At 53.4% G+C, this 15,792-nt stretch overlaps 3 protein-coding genes across 3 annotated transcripts in view; all 3 read left to right on the forward strand.

The window, feature by feature from the left end:
* LOC136374946 (IgGFc-binding protein-like) overlaps positions 1 to 2,662 on the forward strand; it is a 26,024-nt gene extending 23,362 nt beyond the window's left edge. Inside the window, exons 4-6 of the mRNA XM_066340316.1 lie at positions 4 to 393; positions 685 to 1,289; positions 1,670 to 2,662. Of these exons, the coding sequence (XP_066196413.1) occupies positions 4 to 393; positions 685 to 1,289; positions 1,670 to 2,254 (1,580 nt within the window). The 3' untranslated portion in view covers positions 2,255 to 2,662. The remainder of the gene's footprint in view (positions 1 to 3; positions 394 to 684; positions 1,290 to 1,669) is intronic.
* Positions 2,663 to 3,017: 355 nt separating this feature from the next.
* Positions 3,018 to 5,239, forward strand: LOC136374948 (IgGFc-binding protein-like). The gene is made up of 4 exons (XM_066340317.1): positions 3,018 to 3,473; positions 3,852 to 4,419; positions 4,627 to 5,044; positions 5,233 to 5,239. Exons 1-4 carry the CDS (start codon positions 3,018 to 3,020, stop codon positions 5,237 to 5,239), a joined length of 1,449 nt encoding a protein of 482 aa, XP_066196414.1.
* Positions 5,240 to 5,524: 285 nt separating this feature from the next.
* On the forward strand, positions 5,525 to 15,407 carry LOC136374954 (IgGFc-binding protein-like). The gene is made up of 11 exons (XM_066340321.1): positions 5,525 to 5,696; positions 6,142 to 6,473; positions 7,160 to 7,739; positions 8,301 to 8,899; positions 9,397 to 9,961; positions 10,459 to 11,051; positions 11,687 to 12,179; positions 12,743 to 12,942; positions 13,300 to 13,674; positions 14,160 to 14,441; positions 15,292 to 15,407. Exons 1-11 carry the CDS (start codon positions 5,564 to 5,566, stop codon positions 15,292 to 15,294), a joined length of 4,155 nt encoding a protein of 1,384 aa, XP_066196418.1. The 5' UTR covers positions 5,525 to 5,563; the 3' UTR covers positions 15,295 to 15,407.
* The last annotated feature ends 385 nt before the right edge of the window (positions 15,408 to 15,792 follow it).

The raw sequence follows: 15,792 nt of genomic DNA on the forward strand, positions 1-15,792 counted from the left end.
GTGGGAACAACAACGGGGACCCCCAAGATGACACTCTCTCTCCTGATGGAAAACAGGTGTGGGATATTGTGGAGCTGGGGAGGAGCTGGAAGGTGGCCAGTGAGAGTGGCCGCTGCCAGGACACCTGCGACGGCGACTGTGGGCGGTGCAGATGGGACCAGGTGGTGACATACAAGGCAGAAACCTGGTGTGGGAAGCTGTCCCATCATTCTGGGCCATTCCAGTCATGTCATGACACTATCAGTCCCAATATCTATGTGAAGAACTGCATCTATGACCTGTGTGCCAATGAGGGGCGTCATGATGTGCTGTGCCACGCCCTCCAGATCTATGCCGATGACTGCCAGGAGGCGGGGATCAATGTTTCTGATTGGAGGACAACAGTGGGATGTTGTGAGTAGAGGATGGTTGGGTGAAAATACTCCTTGGGGTGGGCGGAGCCTAAATAATGTGATCCATGAAGATCCATGGGATCATGGGTTGGGAAAGGTTATGGCAGGAGATCTGAGCAGGAAGGCCATGGAAGTCCATACAGACTCCAGAAATTCCAGGTAGAAAGCCTAGGAAGTCTGTGGAGACTTGAGAAGATCCACAGAGCCTCCAGGATATCTGTGTAGATAAGTCAAAGAAGTCTCTCCCACCATGTGCCACTGCACCCTGACCACTGTCTCCCTCCCTGTCCAGCTCTCACTTGCCCGCCCAACAGCACCTACAGCACCTGTGGCCTTGCCTGCCCTGCCACCTGCAACATCCCCGCTGTGCCATCCAGCTGTGCTGCTGTCACCACCTGCGTGGAGACCTGTGTGTGCCATGAGGGCCTTGTCCTTGATGGCAACACCTGCATACCCCCCTCTGAATGTGGCTGTGTCTTTCGGGGTCTCTTCCATGGCCTTGGTGAGGAATTTTGGGGTGACCTCACCTGCACCCAACGCTGCGTTTGTGATGCAGAGCAGCGGCAGGCAGTGTGCCAGGATTCCGGCTGTGGCATCAAGGAGGAATGCCGAGTGGAGGAGGGGATCCAGGATTGTTATCCCAAAATTTTTGGGGTCTGCACTGCTGTTGGAGCCACCCACTATGAGACCTTTGATGGCAAGAGGTTCATCTTCCAGGGGACATGTACCTACCTGTTGGTTGGGTTATGTGAGGACACCCAAAATTTGGTGGGATTCCAGGTATTGGTGCAGAATGGCCACCGAAGTGGCAACCTCATGTCATCCATCGCTGTGGTGACAGTCAAAGTCTACAACAAAACCATCAGCATCAGCAGGGAACACCCTGGAAAAATCACGGTGAGTTTAGGAAATGATCCCTTACCTTTTCACCACATTCTCCACCTCATCCCATTAACGAGTGATTAAATCTGAAATGTAATCCAAGATGGCAACGCAATCCATGGCAATGTCATTTGGGTGTTCCAGCTGTTGAAAGCAGAATTGGAATTTGCCATCAGACCCAAATGTTGTCAATTTTTATGGTTTTCTCCCCAGATCGATGAGTGGTTGATCAGCCTCCTCTTGGGACTTGGACCTTCTCATCCTCTTAAATCTCAAATTTAATTAAATTAAAAATTTAATTAAATCGATGATTTTTGGTGTCTGTGGCTGTTGAAAATAATTAGAATTTACCATCAGACTGCACATTTGATCACTTTTTATGGTTTTCTCCCCAGATTGATGAGCAGTTGGTCAATCTCCCGTATCACTACAGTGAAAGAAAGATTGTTGCTTATCGTGATGGGCAGGACGCGGTGGTAGAGACCAATTTTGGCCTCGTTGTCACCTACGACTGGTACAGCCACGTCACTGCCATGGTGCCCAGTGGCTTCGCCAACGCCCTGTGTGGGCTCTGTGGGAACTACAATGGCGCTGCCAGCGATGACATGATGATGAGGAACAACCATGTGACATCAGACCCAGATGCCTTTGGGAGCAGCTGGAAGGTCACGGATGTCCCAGGATGTGGTGAGAGGTCAACAGTGGAATGTTCCAGCACTGTCACACCTTCCCGGCTGCAACAGGAAGTGTCTGGGAAGGGGTGTGAAATTATTTTGGAAGCGGATGGGCCCTTTAGAGCATGTCATGGTCATGTTGATGCCCACCAGTACTTCCAGAGCTGCATCCATGACTCCTGCCTGTTGCCTGATCAGGAAGAAGGGACGTGTCCAATCATTGCCCTCTATGCCACCACATGCCAGGCTGCTGGCGTGTCCATTGGGAGATGGAGGACAGACAATTTCTGCTGTAAGTTGGGATAATGGGAGGGATTTTCCTTCAGCAGTATCGAAAGGATCCTCGAGTCTGCTCCAAATCCATGTATGAACAACCCAGAGGTGGGTGTGTGGACCCAGTGAGAATTCCACCCAAAGTCTTGGTTGATCCCATAAACCACCCCAAATAAACCCTTCCTAAGGTAGTTGTCTCATCTGGAATAATTTACCCCCTCTAAATCTCCAGTTTCCTGGTGTTGGCTACAAAATGGATAATTTAGAGGGCCAACCACCAAAAAATGCACCAAAAATAGTGGAATTGGGTTAAAGGGATCCGGCTTGGAGGTCAGTTGAGGATCCAGTGTGGAGCAATCCCATTCTTCAAGTGAATGTTGCATTTTTCTCCATGAAAATGTGGGAAATTGGGTGGTTTAGCAGTAAGAATTCCTGTTGTAATGGGCCGGGATATTCCTTACGGATGATCACTGGATCTTCATCAGATAATCATTGGATCATCATTTGGTGATGCCCCTCATCACATTCACAGGGAGGAATATCGAGGGTTTGCCATGAAACTGGTCTAAAAATCTCTGTATTTGGTGAAGTTTGCAGCCGAATTCCAGGAAACTTCCAGGATTTGGCTTGGAATGTCCTGTTTCCTCATGAATCCCATTGTCTCCCGGCAGATGTTCCCTGTCCTTCCAACAGCTCCTATGAGCTCTGCTCACACACCTGCCAGCACACCTGCGGCGCTGACTCTGCCACGTGCCCAGGGCGGTGCCGCGAGGGCTGTACATGTCAGGACGGCTTCATGCTCAGCGGCGATGAGTGCGTCCCCGTGTCCCACTGTGGCTGCAGCCACCATGGAGTCTACTACAAAGAGGGGGAGACGTTCTACCCCACAGAGCAGGAGATGTGCCAGTGCCTCTTTGGTGGCACTGTGAAGTGCCAAAATATTTCCTGTCCTGATGGTGGCTCTGGGAAGGTCATTGATGGTGTCTTCCGGTGTCCATTGCAGGTGTCCAGCACCTGCACCGCCACAGGTGACCACACCTATGTCACCTTTGATGGGATGGCCTTCAACATCACTGGTACTTGTTCCTACATCCTCACCCAGACCTGCACAGGTGACAACGTGACGTCGTTTACTGTCACAATCCAGAAGGGGGCGCGGCAGAAGGGGAAGGTCTCCGGGATACAATCATTATCTGTGGAAGTCTATGGGGTCAGCTTGACCTTGAAACAAGGAGAGAGGGCAGATGTCATGGTAAAGTGGCACTTAATGTTCCAAATCTCGTGGGATGCCCCCCAAATTGGGTTTCCTTGATGGAAGGGACACCTCAGCCCATCTTCAAGCCCAGTCCATGCTCCTCCCAACTTTTCTTTCTAAGCAGGATCTTAAATGGGCTAAAACTTAGGTGGGAAAGTGTTTTCCCTAAATTTTTTGTTCCACCTCAATCAGTCCCAAAACTGTGTTTCCTTGATGAGGGGAACCCTCGCCCCATGTCCAAGACCAATCCATTCTCATCCAAACTTTTCCTTCCAAGAGGGATCCACAAATCTGTCAGAATATTGTTTGGAAGGTGTTTTCCCCAAATTTTTCGTCTCGCCTTCTCACTGGCGGACTCTTCCTTCTCTGTCCCAGGTGGATTCCATCTCTCACCACCTCCCCACCACCCTGAGTGAGGGACAGGTCCAGGTCTATGTACATGGGACAGGTGTCCTGCTCCACACTGACTTTGGCCTCATTGTCCACTATGACCTTGTCCAGCACGTGATGGTTACGGTCCCCCAGACCTACATGGGACGCCTGTGTGGCCTCTGTGGCAACTACAATGGCCAAGGCAATGATGATTTCCAGCTCTCCAGTGGCCAACTGGCTCCAGATGCAACTGCCTTTGGATCCACATGGAAACTAACAGATATGCCTTGCGATGACACCTGTCCCAAGGATGAGTGTCCCACCTGCCCAGAGGAGAAAGTGGCAGTTCTCCAAGGACCCAAGTACTGTGGCCTTCTCACGGCCTCCGAAGGTCCCTTTGGCTCCTGCCATCACATGATCGACCCCATCCCGTATTCCAAATCCTGCATCCATGACCTCTGTATGACGGGAGGGGACACGCATGTCCTGTGCCAGAATATCCAGAGCTATGTCACCATGTGCCAACATGCCGGAGTCACTGTGGGGGCTTGGAGGACACCATCCTTCTGCCGTGAGTTTGGGAGGCCACAGGGGAAAATGTCCCCTGTTTGGCGTTGGGAAGCTCTCCAGGTGATACTGGAGTTTGGGAGGGCACAGGCAGGGGATGTTTCCTGTTTGGGTGTGGGTGACAGGGGTGGCACCATGGGATGTTGGTGTTGGGATGAGCTTTAAGGTCCCTTCCAGTACAACTCAATCCATGATTCCATGAAAATTCCAGCCCTCGCCTGCCCAGCCAACAGCACCTACTCGCTTTGCACCAACACCTGTGCCAACACCTGTGCTGGAAATGCCACCACCTGTCCGCAAAGCTGCACTGAGGGCTGCCAGTGCCACCAGGGTTTTGTCTTTGATGGACACAGATGCGTTCCCGAGGAGCACTGCGGGTGCTTTAGCAATGGGGAATACTATAAGGTAGTTTTTCTGGCCTTTTTTCCTGTTGTTAGGCATTTATGTCCTTTTCCCCTTCATTTCTTCCTTATTCTTATATATTTGCTTCCTTTTTTTCTTTCATTTCCTTCTTCCTTCTTTTATTTTTATGTCCTTACCTGTATATTTCCTCATTTGTTTTCCCTTCCCTTCTGTTTTTCTGCATTTACCTGTGTTTTCATATTGTTTTCTTTTTTCCCTAGCTTAATGTATTTACAATGTATTTATTTTAAAAATTAACTTCCCCCATTAAAAATTGATTTCCCCCTATTTTTATGGATTTACACCTTTATTTCTTGCATTTCCCCCTCTTTTTCTCTCTCATTTTCCCCCTTTCCACCCTCCTATTTCTATGTCATATTTCCCCTGCATTTCCTTTCTTTTCCTCTATTTTTAGGCAGTGAAATCTTTTTTTCTTGCCTGTGTTTCTCCCTGCGTTATGCATTTGCATTTCTTTTTCTGCATTTTTCCACACTTTTTCCTATATTTATGCTTTTCCCCCAGCATTTCTCCCCTATATTTATGCATTTATGTCTTTTTCTTTTCCTGCATTTCCCCCTTTTCCCCTGTTTATAGGAAAGGTATGTATCTACATCCCTTTGCCTTGCAATTTGTTCACTACTCTCCCTATTCTTCTTTTCCCTATTCTTTCTGCATTTTTTTTTTATTTTATCCCCTACTTTCATGGATTTCCCTTTCTCCATTCTCCCTCCCCACAGCCCCACGAGATGCTTTTCAAGGATCACTGCCAGCGCCGTTGCGCCTGTGTCCCTGGCCAGGGCCTTAGCTGCCATGAGCACACTTGTACTGAGGACGAATCCTGCGAAATCCGGGAAGGAGCCTTGGGATGCATCAATAAAAGTGAGGAAAAATGAGGGAAAAGGGGGCTTTAGATGCAAAATGCATCTGGGGATGCTTGAGGGGTTGACTGTGGAAAAAAGGGAAGGGGAGGTGGAGGGAACAGAATTCTGTGTCTGTCACTAGGGCTCAGGGACGGGGCAATTCTTCTGATGGTTTCTCCCATCCCATGGCTTCTTCTGTGGTCCTTCCCATGGTTTTTCTCATTGTTTTTCCCATGGTTTTCCATCCCATGATTTCTCCCATGGTTCATTCCATGGTTGTTCCCATAGTTTCTTCCATCCCGTGATTTTTCCTATTCTGTGGTCCTTCCCGTCTCCATAGTTTTCTCTCATGTGACTTCCTCCCACATTTTTCCCATCCTTTTCCCCAACCCATGGCTTCCTGCAGTGTTTTATCTCCTATTTCACCCAGCCCACGGCTCATCCCGCTCTCCCTCCCCTCTCAGACCCCTGCAAGTCCCTGCACTGCCGCCCCAAGGAGCGCTGCCGGCCCCGTGGTGCCCAATCCCGCTGTGTCCCGGCCCTGGTCGCCACGTGCTGGGCATGGGGTGACCCACACTTCCGCACCTTCGACGGCCTTGACTTTGACTTCCAAGGAACCTGCACCTACACCATGGCCGAATCCCATGGGAATGACCCTGGGCTGGTGCCCTTCAGGGTTGAGGCCAAGAACGACATCCGTGGTGGGATCCAATCTGTGTCTTATGTCTCCTTGGTCAATGTTGACGTCTATGGACAACGCATCTCCTTCCGCCGGAATGAAGATGGAAAAGTCCGGGTGAGTTGGGTGGAAATATGAGAATTTGGCCTTCTTCCCCACTTTTTGCTTCATCTAACAAGTGCCAATGCTATTTTGGGATAAATCAGTCAGATTGGGAGATGGATTGTTGAAATGTTGGGGTATTTTGGGAATAAAATGTTGGGATATGTCAGGAATAAAAAGCTGAGAAATGGTGGGAACGAAATATGGGAAATAGAATATTTGGAAATGTCAGGAACAGAAAGTTGTGATAAGATTGGAATAAGATGTTGGGATTTGTTAGGAATAAAATGTTGGGGTATGTCAGCAATAAAACAGGATATGCCAGGAATAAGATGTTGAGATAAACTGGGATAAAATGTTGGTGTGTCTAGAGAATAAAATATTTGGCTATTTCAGGAATAAAATGTTGGAATGCAGCAGGAATGAAATACTGTGGGTTGTTTGGATAGTGTGGGAATAAACTATTGGGTCGTAGTGAGAAGAGAATGTTGGCGTATGTCAGTAGCAAAATATGGCAGGAATATAATGTTGGGATATGTAAGATGTAAAATGTTGGGATATGATTTAGCGTTGGAATATGCTGGGAATAAAGAATGGGGATATGTGGGGAACAGAATATTAGGATACATTTGGAATAAAATATTGGTGTACGTTGAGAATGAAACATTGAGAGACAACTGGGAATGTTGGGCCATCGGCAGGTGAATGGGGAGGTGACACTGCTCCCGGTGCTCCTGGCAGATGGGAAGGTGCGGGTCCATCCCAGTGGGCTCCGTGTTGCTCTGCAGACAGATTTTGGTCTCCGGGTCTCCTACGACTGGAACTGGCACCTCCTAATCGACCTCCCAAGCAGCTACTTCCGCCATGTCCGCGGCCTCTGCGGGAATTTCAACCTCAAGCCCCTCGACGACATCCCCGAGGCTGGTGACAACATCACTGCCATTGTCACATGGGCCAAAAGCTGGAAAAGTGCTGACTCTGAGGCCAACGACCCAATTTGTTGGGATTATTGTGATGGAGCATGCCCAGTGTGTGATGAGGAGAAGAAGGAGCTTTATGGTGGGAACCACTATTGTGGGATCATCAAAAAATCCTTCCAGGGACCCTTCAGAGCATGTCACAACATAGTGAAGCCTCAAGACTTCTATCGCAACTGCCTGTCAGACCTGTGCCTGAGTGATGGGGCGAGGTCGATCCTCTGCCAGGTGCTGGAGACATATGCGGCAACGTGTCGGAAGAGTGGAGCCGTGGTCCATGACTGGAGGACGCCATCGGGATGCCGTAAGGACTGGGGTTTTCTTTGAGAAGGGAAGGAGCCAGAGTGGGGGAGGAGAGGCATGGAGTGGGATCCATCCTGGGTTGAAGCCTTCAAATCGCTCAGGTGATCCTTGGAAGTTCTCCAGAACTTTCTTCTGGTGTTCCAGCCTCTTCTTTGTGTCCCAGAACCCACCACATCTTTCTAAGAATGCATCCTACATTTTCCAGCTCTTTCCCACATGAGCCAGGCCCTTACCCATGTGTCCCAGATTATCCCACACCCCATCCTGCGTTTTCATGACCCTTGCCACTTGTTCCAGGCCTTTATCCTTGTGTCCCAGACCTCATCCTGTGCATTCCAGACCCCATGCCGCATGGCCCAGACCCCTGCCACATGACTCAGACCTCATCCCACTTGTCCCAGTCTCTTCCCAGGTTTCCCAGACCTTCCTCCTTACACTCCAGACTCTTTTTGTTTTCCAGACCCTTCCCCATGTTCGAGACCCTTTCCAAATCCCCACCCACTCTGCTGAATGCTGTCTGCTCCCCTAATCCCTCCCTCACCCCAGTTTCCTTCCCCTGCAGCCTTACCTTGCCCTGAAAACAGCCACTATGAGCCCTGTGGCAATGCCTGTCCAGCCACCTGCTCTGACTGGGACAGTCCAGCCACCTGTGACCAGCCCTGCGTGGAGACCTGTGCCTGTAACACTGGGCATGTGCTCAGTGGCGGACAGTGCGTGCCAGTGTCCCAGTGTGGCTGCACCCGTGATGGCCGCTACTACCGCCCTGGCGAGGAGTTTTGGGATGATGACATCTGTCGCTCCAGGTGCAGGTGTGACACGAAGCTGGGAATGGTGGTGTGTGAGGACTCCAGGTGTAAGCTGGGTGAAGTGTGCATGGTGGTGAAGGGCATGCGGAGGTGCGTGGCCAACAGCCGCTCCATCTGCGTGGCCACTGGTGACCCCCACTACACCACCTTCGACGGGCGTCGCTACGACTTCATGGGTACCTGTGTCTACCTGTTGGCTGGGCTCTGCTCCACTGACCCCACCCTCATCCCCTTTGCTGTCACTGTGGAGAACAATCACCGTGGCAACCACCTGGTCTCCTTCACCAAGGTGGTCACCATGGAGGTGTACAACATGACCCTCAGCCTCAGCCAGGAACATCCCCAGAAGGTCAAGGTAGGGATGAAGGAGATGATGGGGGTGGTTCAGGGTCATTGGACGGCATCTGGGGAGGGCTCAAGGTCATGGTATGGTCTTCAGGTGCACTTCAGGGTCATCACTCCTGGGTGGAGTTTCAAGGTCCTTGTAAGGTGTTTAGGTGGGTTTTGAAGTAATTTCAAGGCATCTGATTGGGTTTCAAGATCCTTTTGTGGTGTTCAGGTGGGTTTCAAAGTCATTGGGGTGGCATCTGGGTGGGCTGCAAAATCACCTTAGTGTGTTTCAAAGTCATTGCATGGTGTCTTGGTGGGCTACAAAGCCCTTGTGTGGCATCTAGGTGGGTTTCGGGGTCATTCCATGGAGCTGGGTAAGGCTTCAAGGTCATTGTATGGTCTTCAGGTGGGTTTCAAGGTCATCATGTGGCATCTAGATGGTCTTCAGGGTAATTCTATGACACCTGGACGGGTTTCAACTTCATTGTGTGACCTCATGCCACCCACGGTTCTCTTTCCCAGGTTAATGGTGTCCTGTTGGACCTTCCCTTCACCTACAACCAGCAGCTCCAGGTGTCCCTCCGTGGTGTCCACGGCTTCATCACCACTGATGCGGGTGTCACTGTCACCTTTGACTGGTACAGCTATGCCCGTGTCATCATCCCCAACACTTATGCCAGCGCCGTCTGCGGCCTCTGTGGCAACGCCAATGGCGACCCTCATGACGATTTTGTCACCCGCGATGGCCACCGTGCTGACAATGAGACCCACCTGGGGGACAGCTGGAAGGTTGGCGATGTCCCTGGGTGCTCACCTGGGTGCAGTGAGGGCTGCCAGGTGTGCAGTGATGCCCAGAAACGTGCCTACCGTGGAGACAAGCACTGCGGGCTGCTGGGGAAGAAACGGGGGCCCTTTGCCGCCTGCCATGACATCATCGACCCCGCCCCTTACTTGGATGACTGTCTCTTTGACGCCTGCCTGTACCAGGGACACCAGGACACAGTGTGCCAGGCCATTGGCGCCTATGTTGCTGCGTGCCAGAGCCAGGGCGCTGCTGTGAGGCCGTGGCGCACAGCTGCCTTCTGCAGTATGAGGAGACTTGGGGGCCTTGGGGAGAGTAGGGGGCGTTTTGGAGGGCAGAGAGGGACACAGGGGTTAGGCAAGGAGTTTTGGGCTTTCCGTGGAGGATTTTGGGATGTCTGGCAGGCAGAAGGGGGGACGGGGCTGTCTGTGGAGGCTTTGGGGGTGTCCATGGCAGGTTTGAGGTGTTCCCAGGGGGTTTGGGGTCTCCATGGGGAGCTTTAGGGTGTCAGTGGAAGTTTTGGGGTCTACACAGGGAGTTTTGGGGTGACCATGGGGGAATTGGGGTCTGCATGAGGGGGCGTTGAGGTTTGGAGGGAGGTTTTGGGGTTCAAGGAAGACAAGGGAGTTTTGGGATGTCCCTGGGAAGTTTGGGAATTTGGGGCCTGCAGGGGGAGTTTTTGGGCATCCGTGGGAATTTTGGAGTGTCCATGAGGGTTTTGAGTGTTTGCAGGGAGTATTTTTGTGTCCATGAAGGTTTTTGTCCTTCTCCCTTCCTGACAGGTCCCGTGTGCCCCCCAAATCAGCACTATGAGCTCTGCGGCTCCCCCTGCCCTCCCACCTGCCAAGGCGAAGCTGGACCTCAGGACTGCTCTGATGCCTCCACGTGCTCTGAAGGTTGTTTCTGCAATCCCGGATTTTTCCGGAGCGGGGATCACTGCGTGCCCCTCCCCCAGTGTGGCTGTGTTTTGGAGGGCCGCTACTACCCCCGGGGGCTGCAGTTTTACCCTGAGCCCCCCTGCACTCAGCGCTGTGTCTGCTCCGAAAATGGGGGGCTGGAGTGTCACCCCACTCCAGGCTGCTCCAGTGACGAGGAATGCACAGTGCAGGATGGGGTGCTGGGGTGCCACCCCCGCACCTGCAGACAGTGCCAGGTTTTGGGGGCAGGGGCTTACAGCACCTTCGATGGGCACCTGGGGAATTCTGGGGGGTCCTGCACCCTCCTGCTGCTGCAGTTGGAGAGGGGTGAGCCTGAAGAAGAGCTGGAGCCTATCACGGTGGCCGTGGAGCAGGAGGACACGCAAGTGCAGCGGGTGATGGTGACGGCACACGGGGTGACCGTGGTGATGGACAGGGGACAGCAGTGGGAGGTGACGGTGAGTGGAGGGCCTGGGGCCTTGGGGGTGCAAGCCCCGGTTTTGGGGACAAAAAGAGATTTGGTGGGCAAAAGGGGGGATGGCAATGGGGTTTTGGGAGGTGCAGCACTGAGGAAAGGCCTGGCTTAGGGTGGAAGCTCTGACTTTGAGGTGCATGCCCTGTTTTGTGGGTGCAAGCCATGTTTTGGGGCAAAGCTTTTGGGGGTGCATGCAAGCCTGGTTTGGCAGGTACAAACCCTGTTTTGGGGGGTAAAAAGGGGTTGGGTGAAAAAGAGGGGGTAAAAATGGGGTTTTGAGGGACATGGCAGTGGGGAAGGGGTTATTTGGGGGTGTAAGAGCTGCTTTTGGGGTACACACACCACTTTCGGTGAGAAGTCTGGGGACCCTTTCTGGAGTGCTAAACCTGGATTTGGGATGCAAAGCATGATTTTGAGGTTGAAAACTCTCATTTTGGAGTGTAATTACCATCCCTTTTTGGGATGTAAACCTTGAGTTTAAGGTGCGCAGAAGAAGTCCAGACTCTAGTTTTGGGGGTGCAAACCCTGTTTTTGGGGATACAAACCTTATTTTGGGAGGTTAACCCCACCTTTGGTGGTCTGACTTCCCTTTCGAGGTCCTCACCCCATCTCTCCCAGGTGGATGGCGAGCGCCACTTGCTGCCGCTGTGGCTGCTTGGGGGCGCGGTGGGGGTGGTGCAGGTGGGGTCCCACCGGCTGCTCCAGGTCCAGGGAGGCCCCAAAATCCTCTACGACGGCAACGCGTATGTGGTGCTGACGCTGCGCCCCTCATCTCGTCGCCCCCGGGGCCTCTGCGGCAACTTCAACGGGGACCCCGACGACGACGATCCCGACGAGGAGGCCCTGGGCGGCCCTCCCGCAAACTGCACTCACTTGGCGCCCGCCCCCAGCTGCTCCCCGGCCCAGGCGCGGCGCTGCGCGGTGCTGGCGGACCCCGAGGGACCCTTCACGGGGTGTCACGGGGCGGTGCCACCCCGCACGTACCTGGTGGCCTGCGAGCGCCAGGTGTGCGGGGGAGGGGGCGATGCCTGTCCCGGCTTTCAGGGCTACGCAGCCGCGTGCCAAGCAGCCGGAGGCGCGCTCCGGGAGTGGCGGGAGGCCACGGGTTGCCGTGAGTATATGGAGGGGTCGGGAATTTGGGAGGGAGTCGGGAATCTGAGGTTGACAGGAAGTTTGGAGTGGGGAATTTGGGGTGGTGAAGTTTCGGGAAGATGGGAATTTAGGGGTCAGGATTTTTGTGGGGTCAAGGATTCTGTAGGGAGTGGAAATTTTGGTGGGGGTGGGAATCTAGAGGTCTAGGGGACTGGAATGGAACAGGGGCTCATTCCTGCATGGAAAAAGGGGTACGTGTCCGCATTACTAAGTCCCCATCTGGGGAATGCCCAAATCACACCCCCAAAGGAGACCGACACACCCGACCCCGCCCCCCCCCCCAAAAAAAAAACAAAAACAAACAACAAAACTGGAAAACCGGGAAGCCTTTGTCCCGCAGTGGAACCCTGTGCAACCAAGAGGTCCTCACCCCCGCAATGTCCCCAAATGGGTGCCTCATGGGACCACCCACCCCAAAGATGGGATGGCATTGATCCCAGGAGACAGCTATTGACCCCTGATGATCCCCCAGTAGCCCCACTGGCCCCATGGACCCCTTTGTTTCTTCCCTCCCTCTCCCAGCTCTCACCTGCCCCCCCAAGAGCCACTACCAGCTGTGTGCCCGCACCTGTGAGCACACCTGCGCAGGTGTGTCAGCGCCACCCCCGTGCAGCGAGCGCTGCTTTGAGGGGTGTCAGTGCGCGGAGGGGCTGCTGTTCGACGGTGCCCGCTGCGTCCTCCCGGGGACCTGCGGCTGCCTCCACCAGGGGCGCTACTTCCAGGTGGGTGCAGCCCCAGTGTCCCCCAGTACAGCCCAGTTCCAGCCCTAGCTCCTTCCAGGGTCCCCATGTTGATGCCAGGTCCCTTCAGTGTGCCGCCCACAGTGTTCCCAGTGTTCCCCAGCAGGTCCCAGTGCCCCCAGTGGGGGGGATATGGGGAAGTGTGGGGACATGGGCACACACTGGGGACATGGTGGTGGTCCCCATGGGCACCCGTTGGGGATATGGAGACACAGGGGATATGGGAGACATGGGCCCCCTTCCCCCCTCCCACGAGACCTCACAGCATCATCATCCCCAATTTTTTGGCCATCTTAAGCCACTTTTCCCCACTTTCCACATTTTATCCATGGAAAACAGATTGCTGAGACCATCCTGACCCCTGACTGCTCCCAGTCCTGCACCTGCCGGGGGCCCGGGGGCCTCCAGTGCCACCCCTTCACTTGTCCCTTCAGCCACACCTGCGGCCTCCGTGATGGCATCCGCACCTGCATTGCACACCCGGGGCGCTGTGCCCTGTCCCCTGCCACCCGCTTTGTCACCTTTGACGGTATCACTGGGGCCACCCTGGCCACCGGCATCTATGTGGTGGCCAGCGTGTGTGACCCCCGGGACCCTGCATGGTTCCGGCTGCTGGGGGACATCAGGGACATTGGGGACCGGCCAGCAGTGGTGGCACTTCACCTCTTCACCTCCCACAGCCTTATCACGGTGCGGAGGAACAGGAAGGTCTGGGTAAGTTGTGACCTCCCTAGGTGGCACCCAAAAATGTCACCACGCTAAACATCTTCCTGACCTTCATTTTATTTAAAAAAAAAAAAAAAAAATCTTTTTTTTTCCCTTTGATTTCAGTCCAGGTAAGAGGCCCCATGGGTTGTCCAATCTCACCAACACCACAGGATGTACTTACCTTAATTTTGTCCCCAATTGCTCTTTTTCCTCCCCAATTTCCTACCAGTGAAGCACCTGTGTGGGTGATGGTCACTAAGAGGATATTCATAAATTGATGCACCCTACAATTTTGACCAAAGTTGCTCTTTTTTCCGCCAATTTCATGTCAGAGAAGCACCTACATGGGTCGTCCCTCATCCTACTCCAACCATGCCCTGACGCATCCCAGCATTTTTCCTCAAACTCCCTCTTTTCCACCCAGATTCCTCCAACTTCACCCCCTGTATTAACCCAAATCCCCCTTTCCCCCCTAATTCGGTGTTCTCCAGCTCAACGGGGTCCCCACGCCCCTGCCCTTGGAGCTCCCGGGACCGTTGACCATCACGGAGACGCGTGGGACCCTCCGGATCAGCCGAATCCCACGATTTGTGGTGGAACTGGGCGCCGTGGGGGTGACAGTGGAGGTGCCCAGGGAAGCGCGGGCAACGCTCTGTGGCCTCTGCGGCGACTATGACGGTGCCACCAGCAATGACCTGCGAGGGCCTGACGGGACAGTGACGAGCAACGTGCAGGCACTGGCCGAGGCCTGGCGGGCGCCCGACTTCACCCAGGTGGGTGACACCGGGGGAGGGGTGTTGGGGGGATTTTGGGGTCTTGGGGGTGGCATTAGAGGGAACAGTGCCAAAATGGGTGGTGGTGGGGGGGGGGGGAATAGCCTGAAAAAGAGGGAAAGAATCCCCCCAAAAGGGGAAAGAAGGCCCAAAAGATGGCAAAGAGACCAAAAAGGGGAAAGAGTTCCCCAAAGGGGAGGAAGGAGCCCCAAAAAGATGGGAAAGGAGACCTAAAAGAGGGGGAAGAAGAGCCAAAACTAGAGAAAGGACCCCAAAATGCAGGAAAAGATAACAAAAAAGGGAGAAAGAGCACAGAGGGGGGGGAATGACTTTAAAAGATGGAAAAAGAGACCCATAAATGAGGATAAGAGTCAAAAAAGGAAAAGAACTGAAACAAATGGAAAGAGATCAAAAAAGGAGAAAGGAAAGGGGATGGGGGGGAGGTGGAAAGAACACCTGAAACAAGAATAAAAGCACAAAGAGATGGGAAGAGACACCAAAAATGGATGAAGGACCCAGAAATGGGGAAAAGGAATATTAAATAGGGAGCAAGAGCGCAAAAAATGGGGAAAGAAGCCAAAAATCAGAGACAGCAGAAACAGGGGAAAGAACCCCTGACAAAGGGGGGAAGGGGGGTGGGAGAGAAGCACAAGGAAAAGGGGGAAAAGAGCCCAAAACGGGTAAAGTGATTAAAAAAGAGGGAAAGAGCTTCTCAAAGTGGGGAAAGAGACCAACAACAGAGGAGAAAGAGTTCAAAAATGGGCCTAACAAGTCCAGAAAATGGGGAAAAGACCGTAAACTGGGGGAGCTGCCATGAAGTCACCCTCGATTTTCCTTTCTTTCCACCCAGTGATGTGGAAAATTGACATTTCACCTGAGTGGCCGCGCCCCATCACTGACGGCATCCTCAAACTGCCTCAGATCCAGAAAACCCAGACTTTTATAATCCCTCAAACCCATGTTTCGCCCCCAAAATAAAACCTGGGAGAAAACGCGGTTTGCGGGTGTGATCTGGGGATAAACTCCTGGGAATTGTGGGAAAACAGGAGCGTGGGGATGTGCTGGGGGGCAGCTGGGGGGCGGAGAGGATGTTCCCACAGTGTCCTGCTACGGGCGGTGCCGTGTCCCCCCTTCCCCCACCCCCCGTCGGTCAATATTTCCCAACGCCTGAGTCCCACGGTGGGGGAGGGACGGGGTGGGGGGGGGGCACCCGGATGTTTGGGGGAGGGGAGGGGGTGCCCGGATATCCGCGTCCACTGGGGGAGGGGTGTGGGATACCAGTCCTCCCAGTTCCTCCCAGTACATGCCAGTAGCCAGCCCCCGGTCCCCTCCAGTGTGCCATCTCCCCGGT

The sequence above is a fragment of the Sylvia atricapilla genome, unplaced genomic scaffold, assembly GCF_009819655.1.
Source record: "Sylvia atricapilla isolate bSylAtr1 unplaced genomic scaffold, bSylAtr1.pri scaffold_64_arrow_ctg1, whole genome shotgun sequence".
Classification (NCBI taxonomy): Eukaryota; Metazoa; Chordata; class Aves; order Passeriformes; family Sylviidae; genus Sylvia; species Sylvia atricapilla.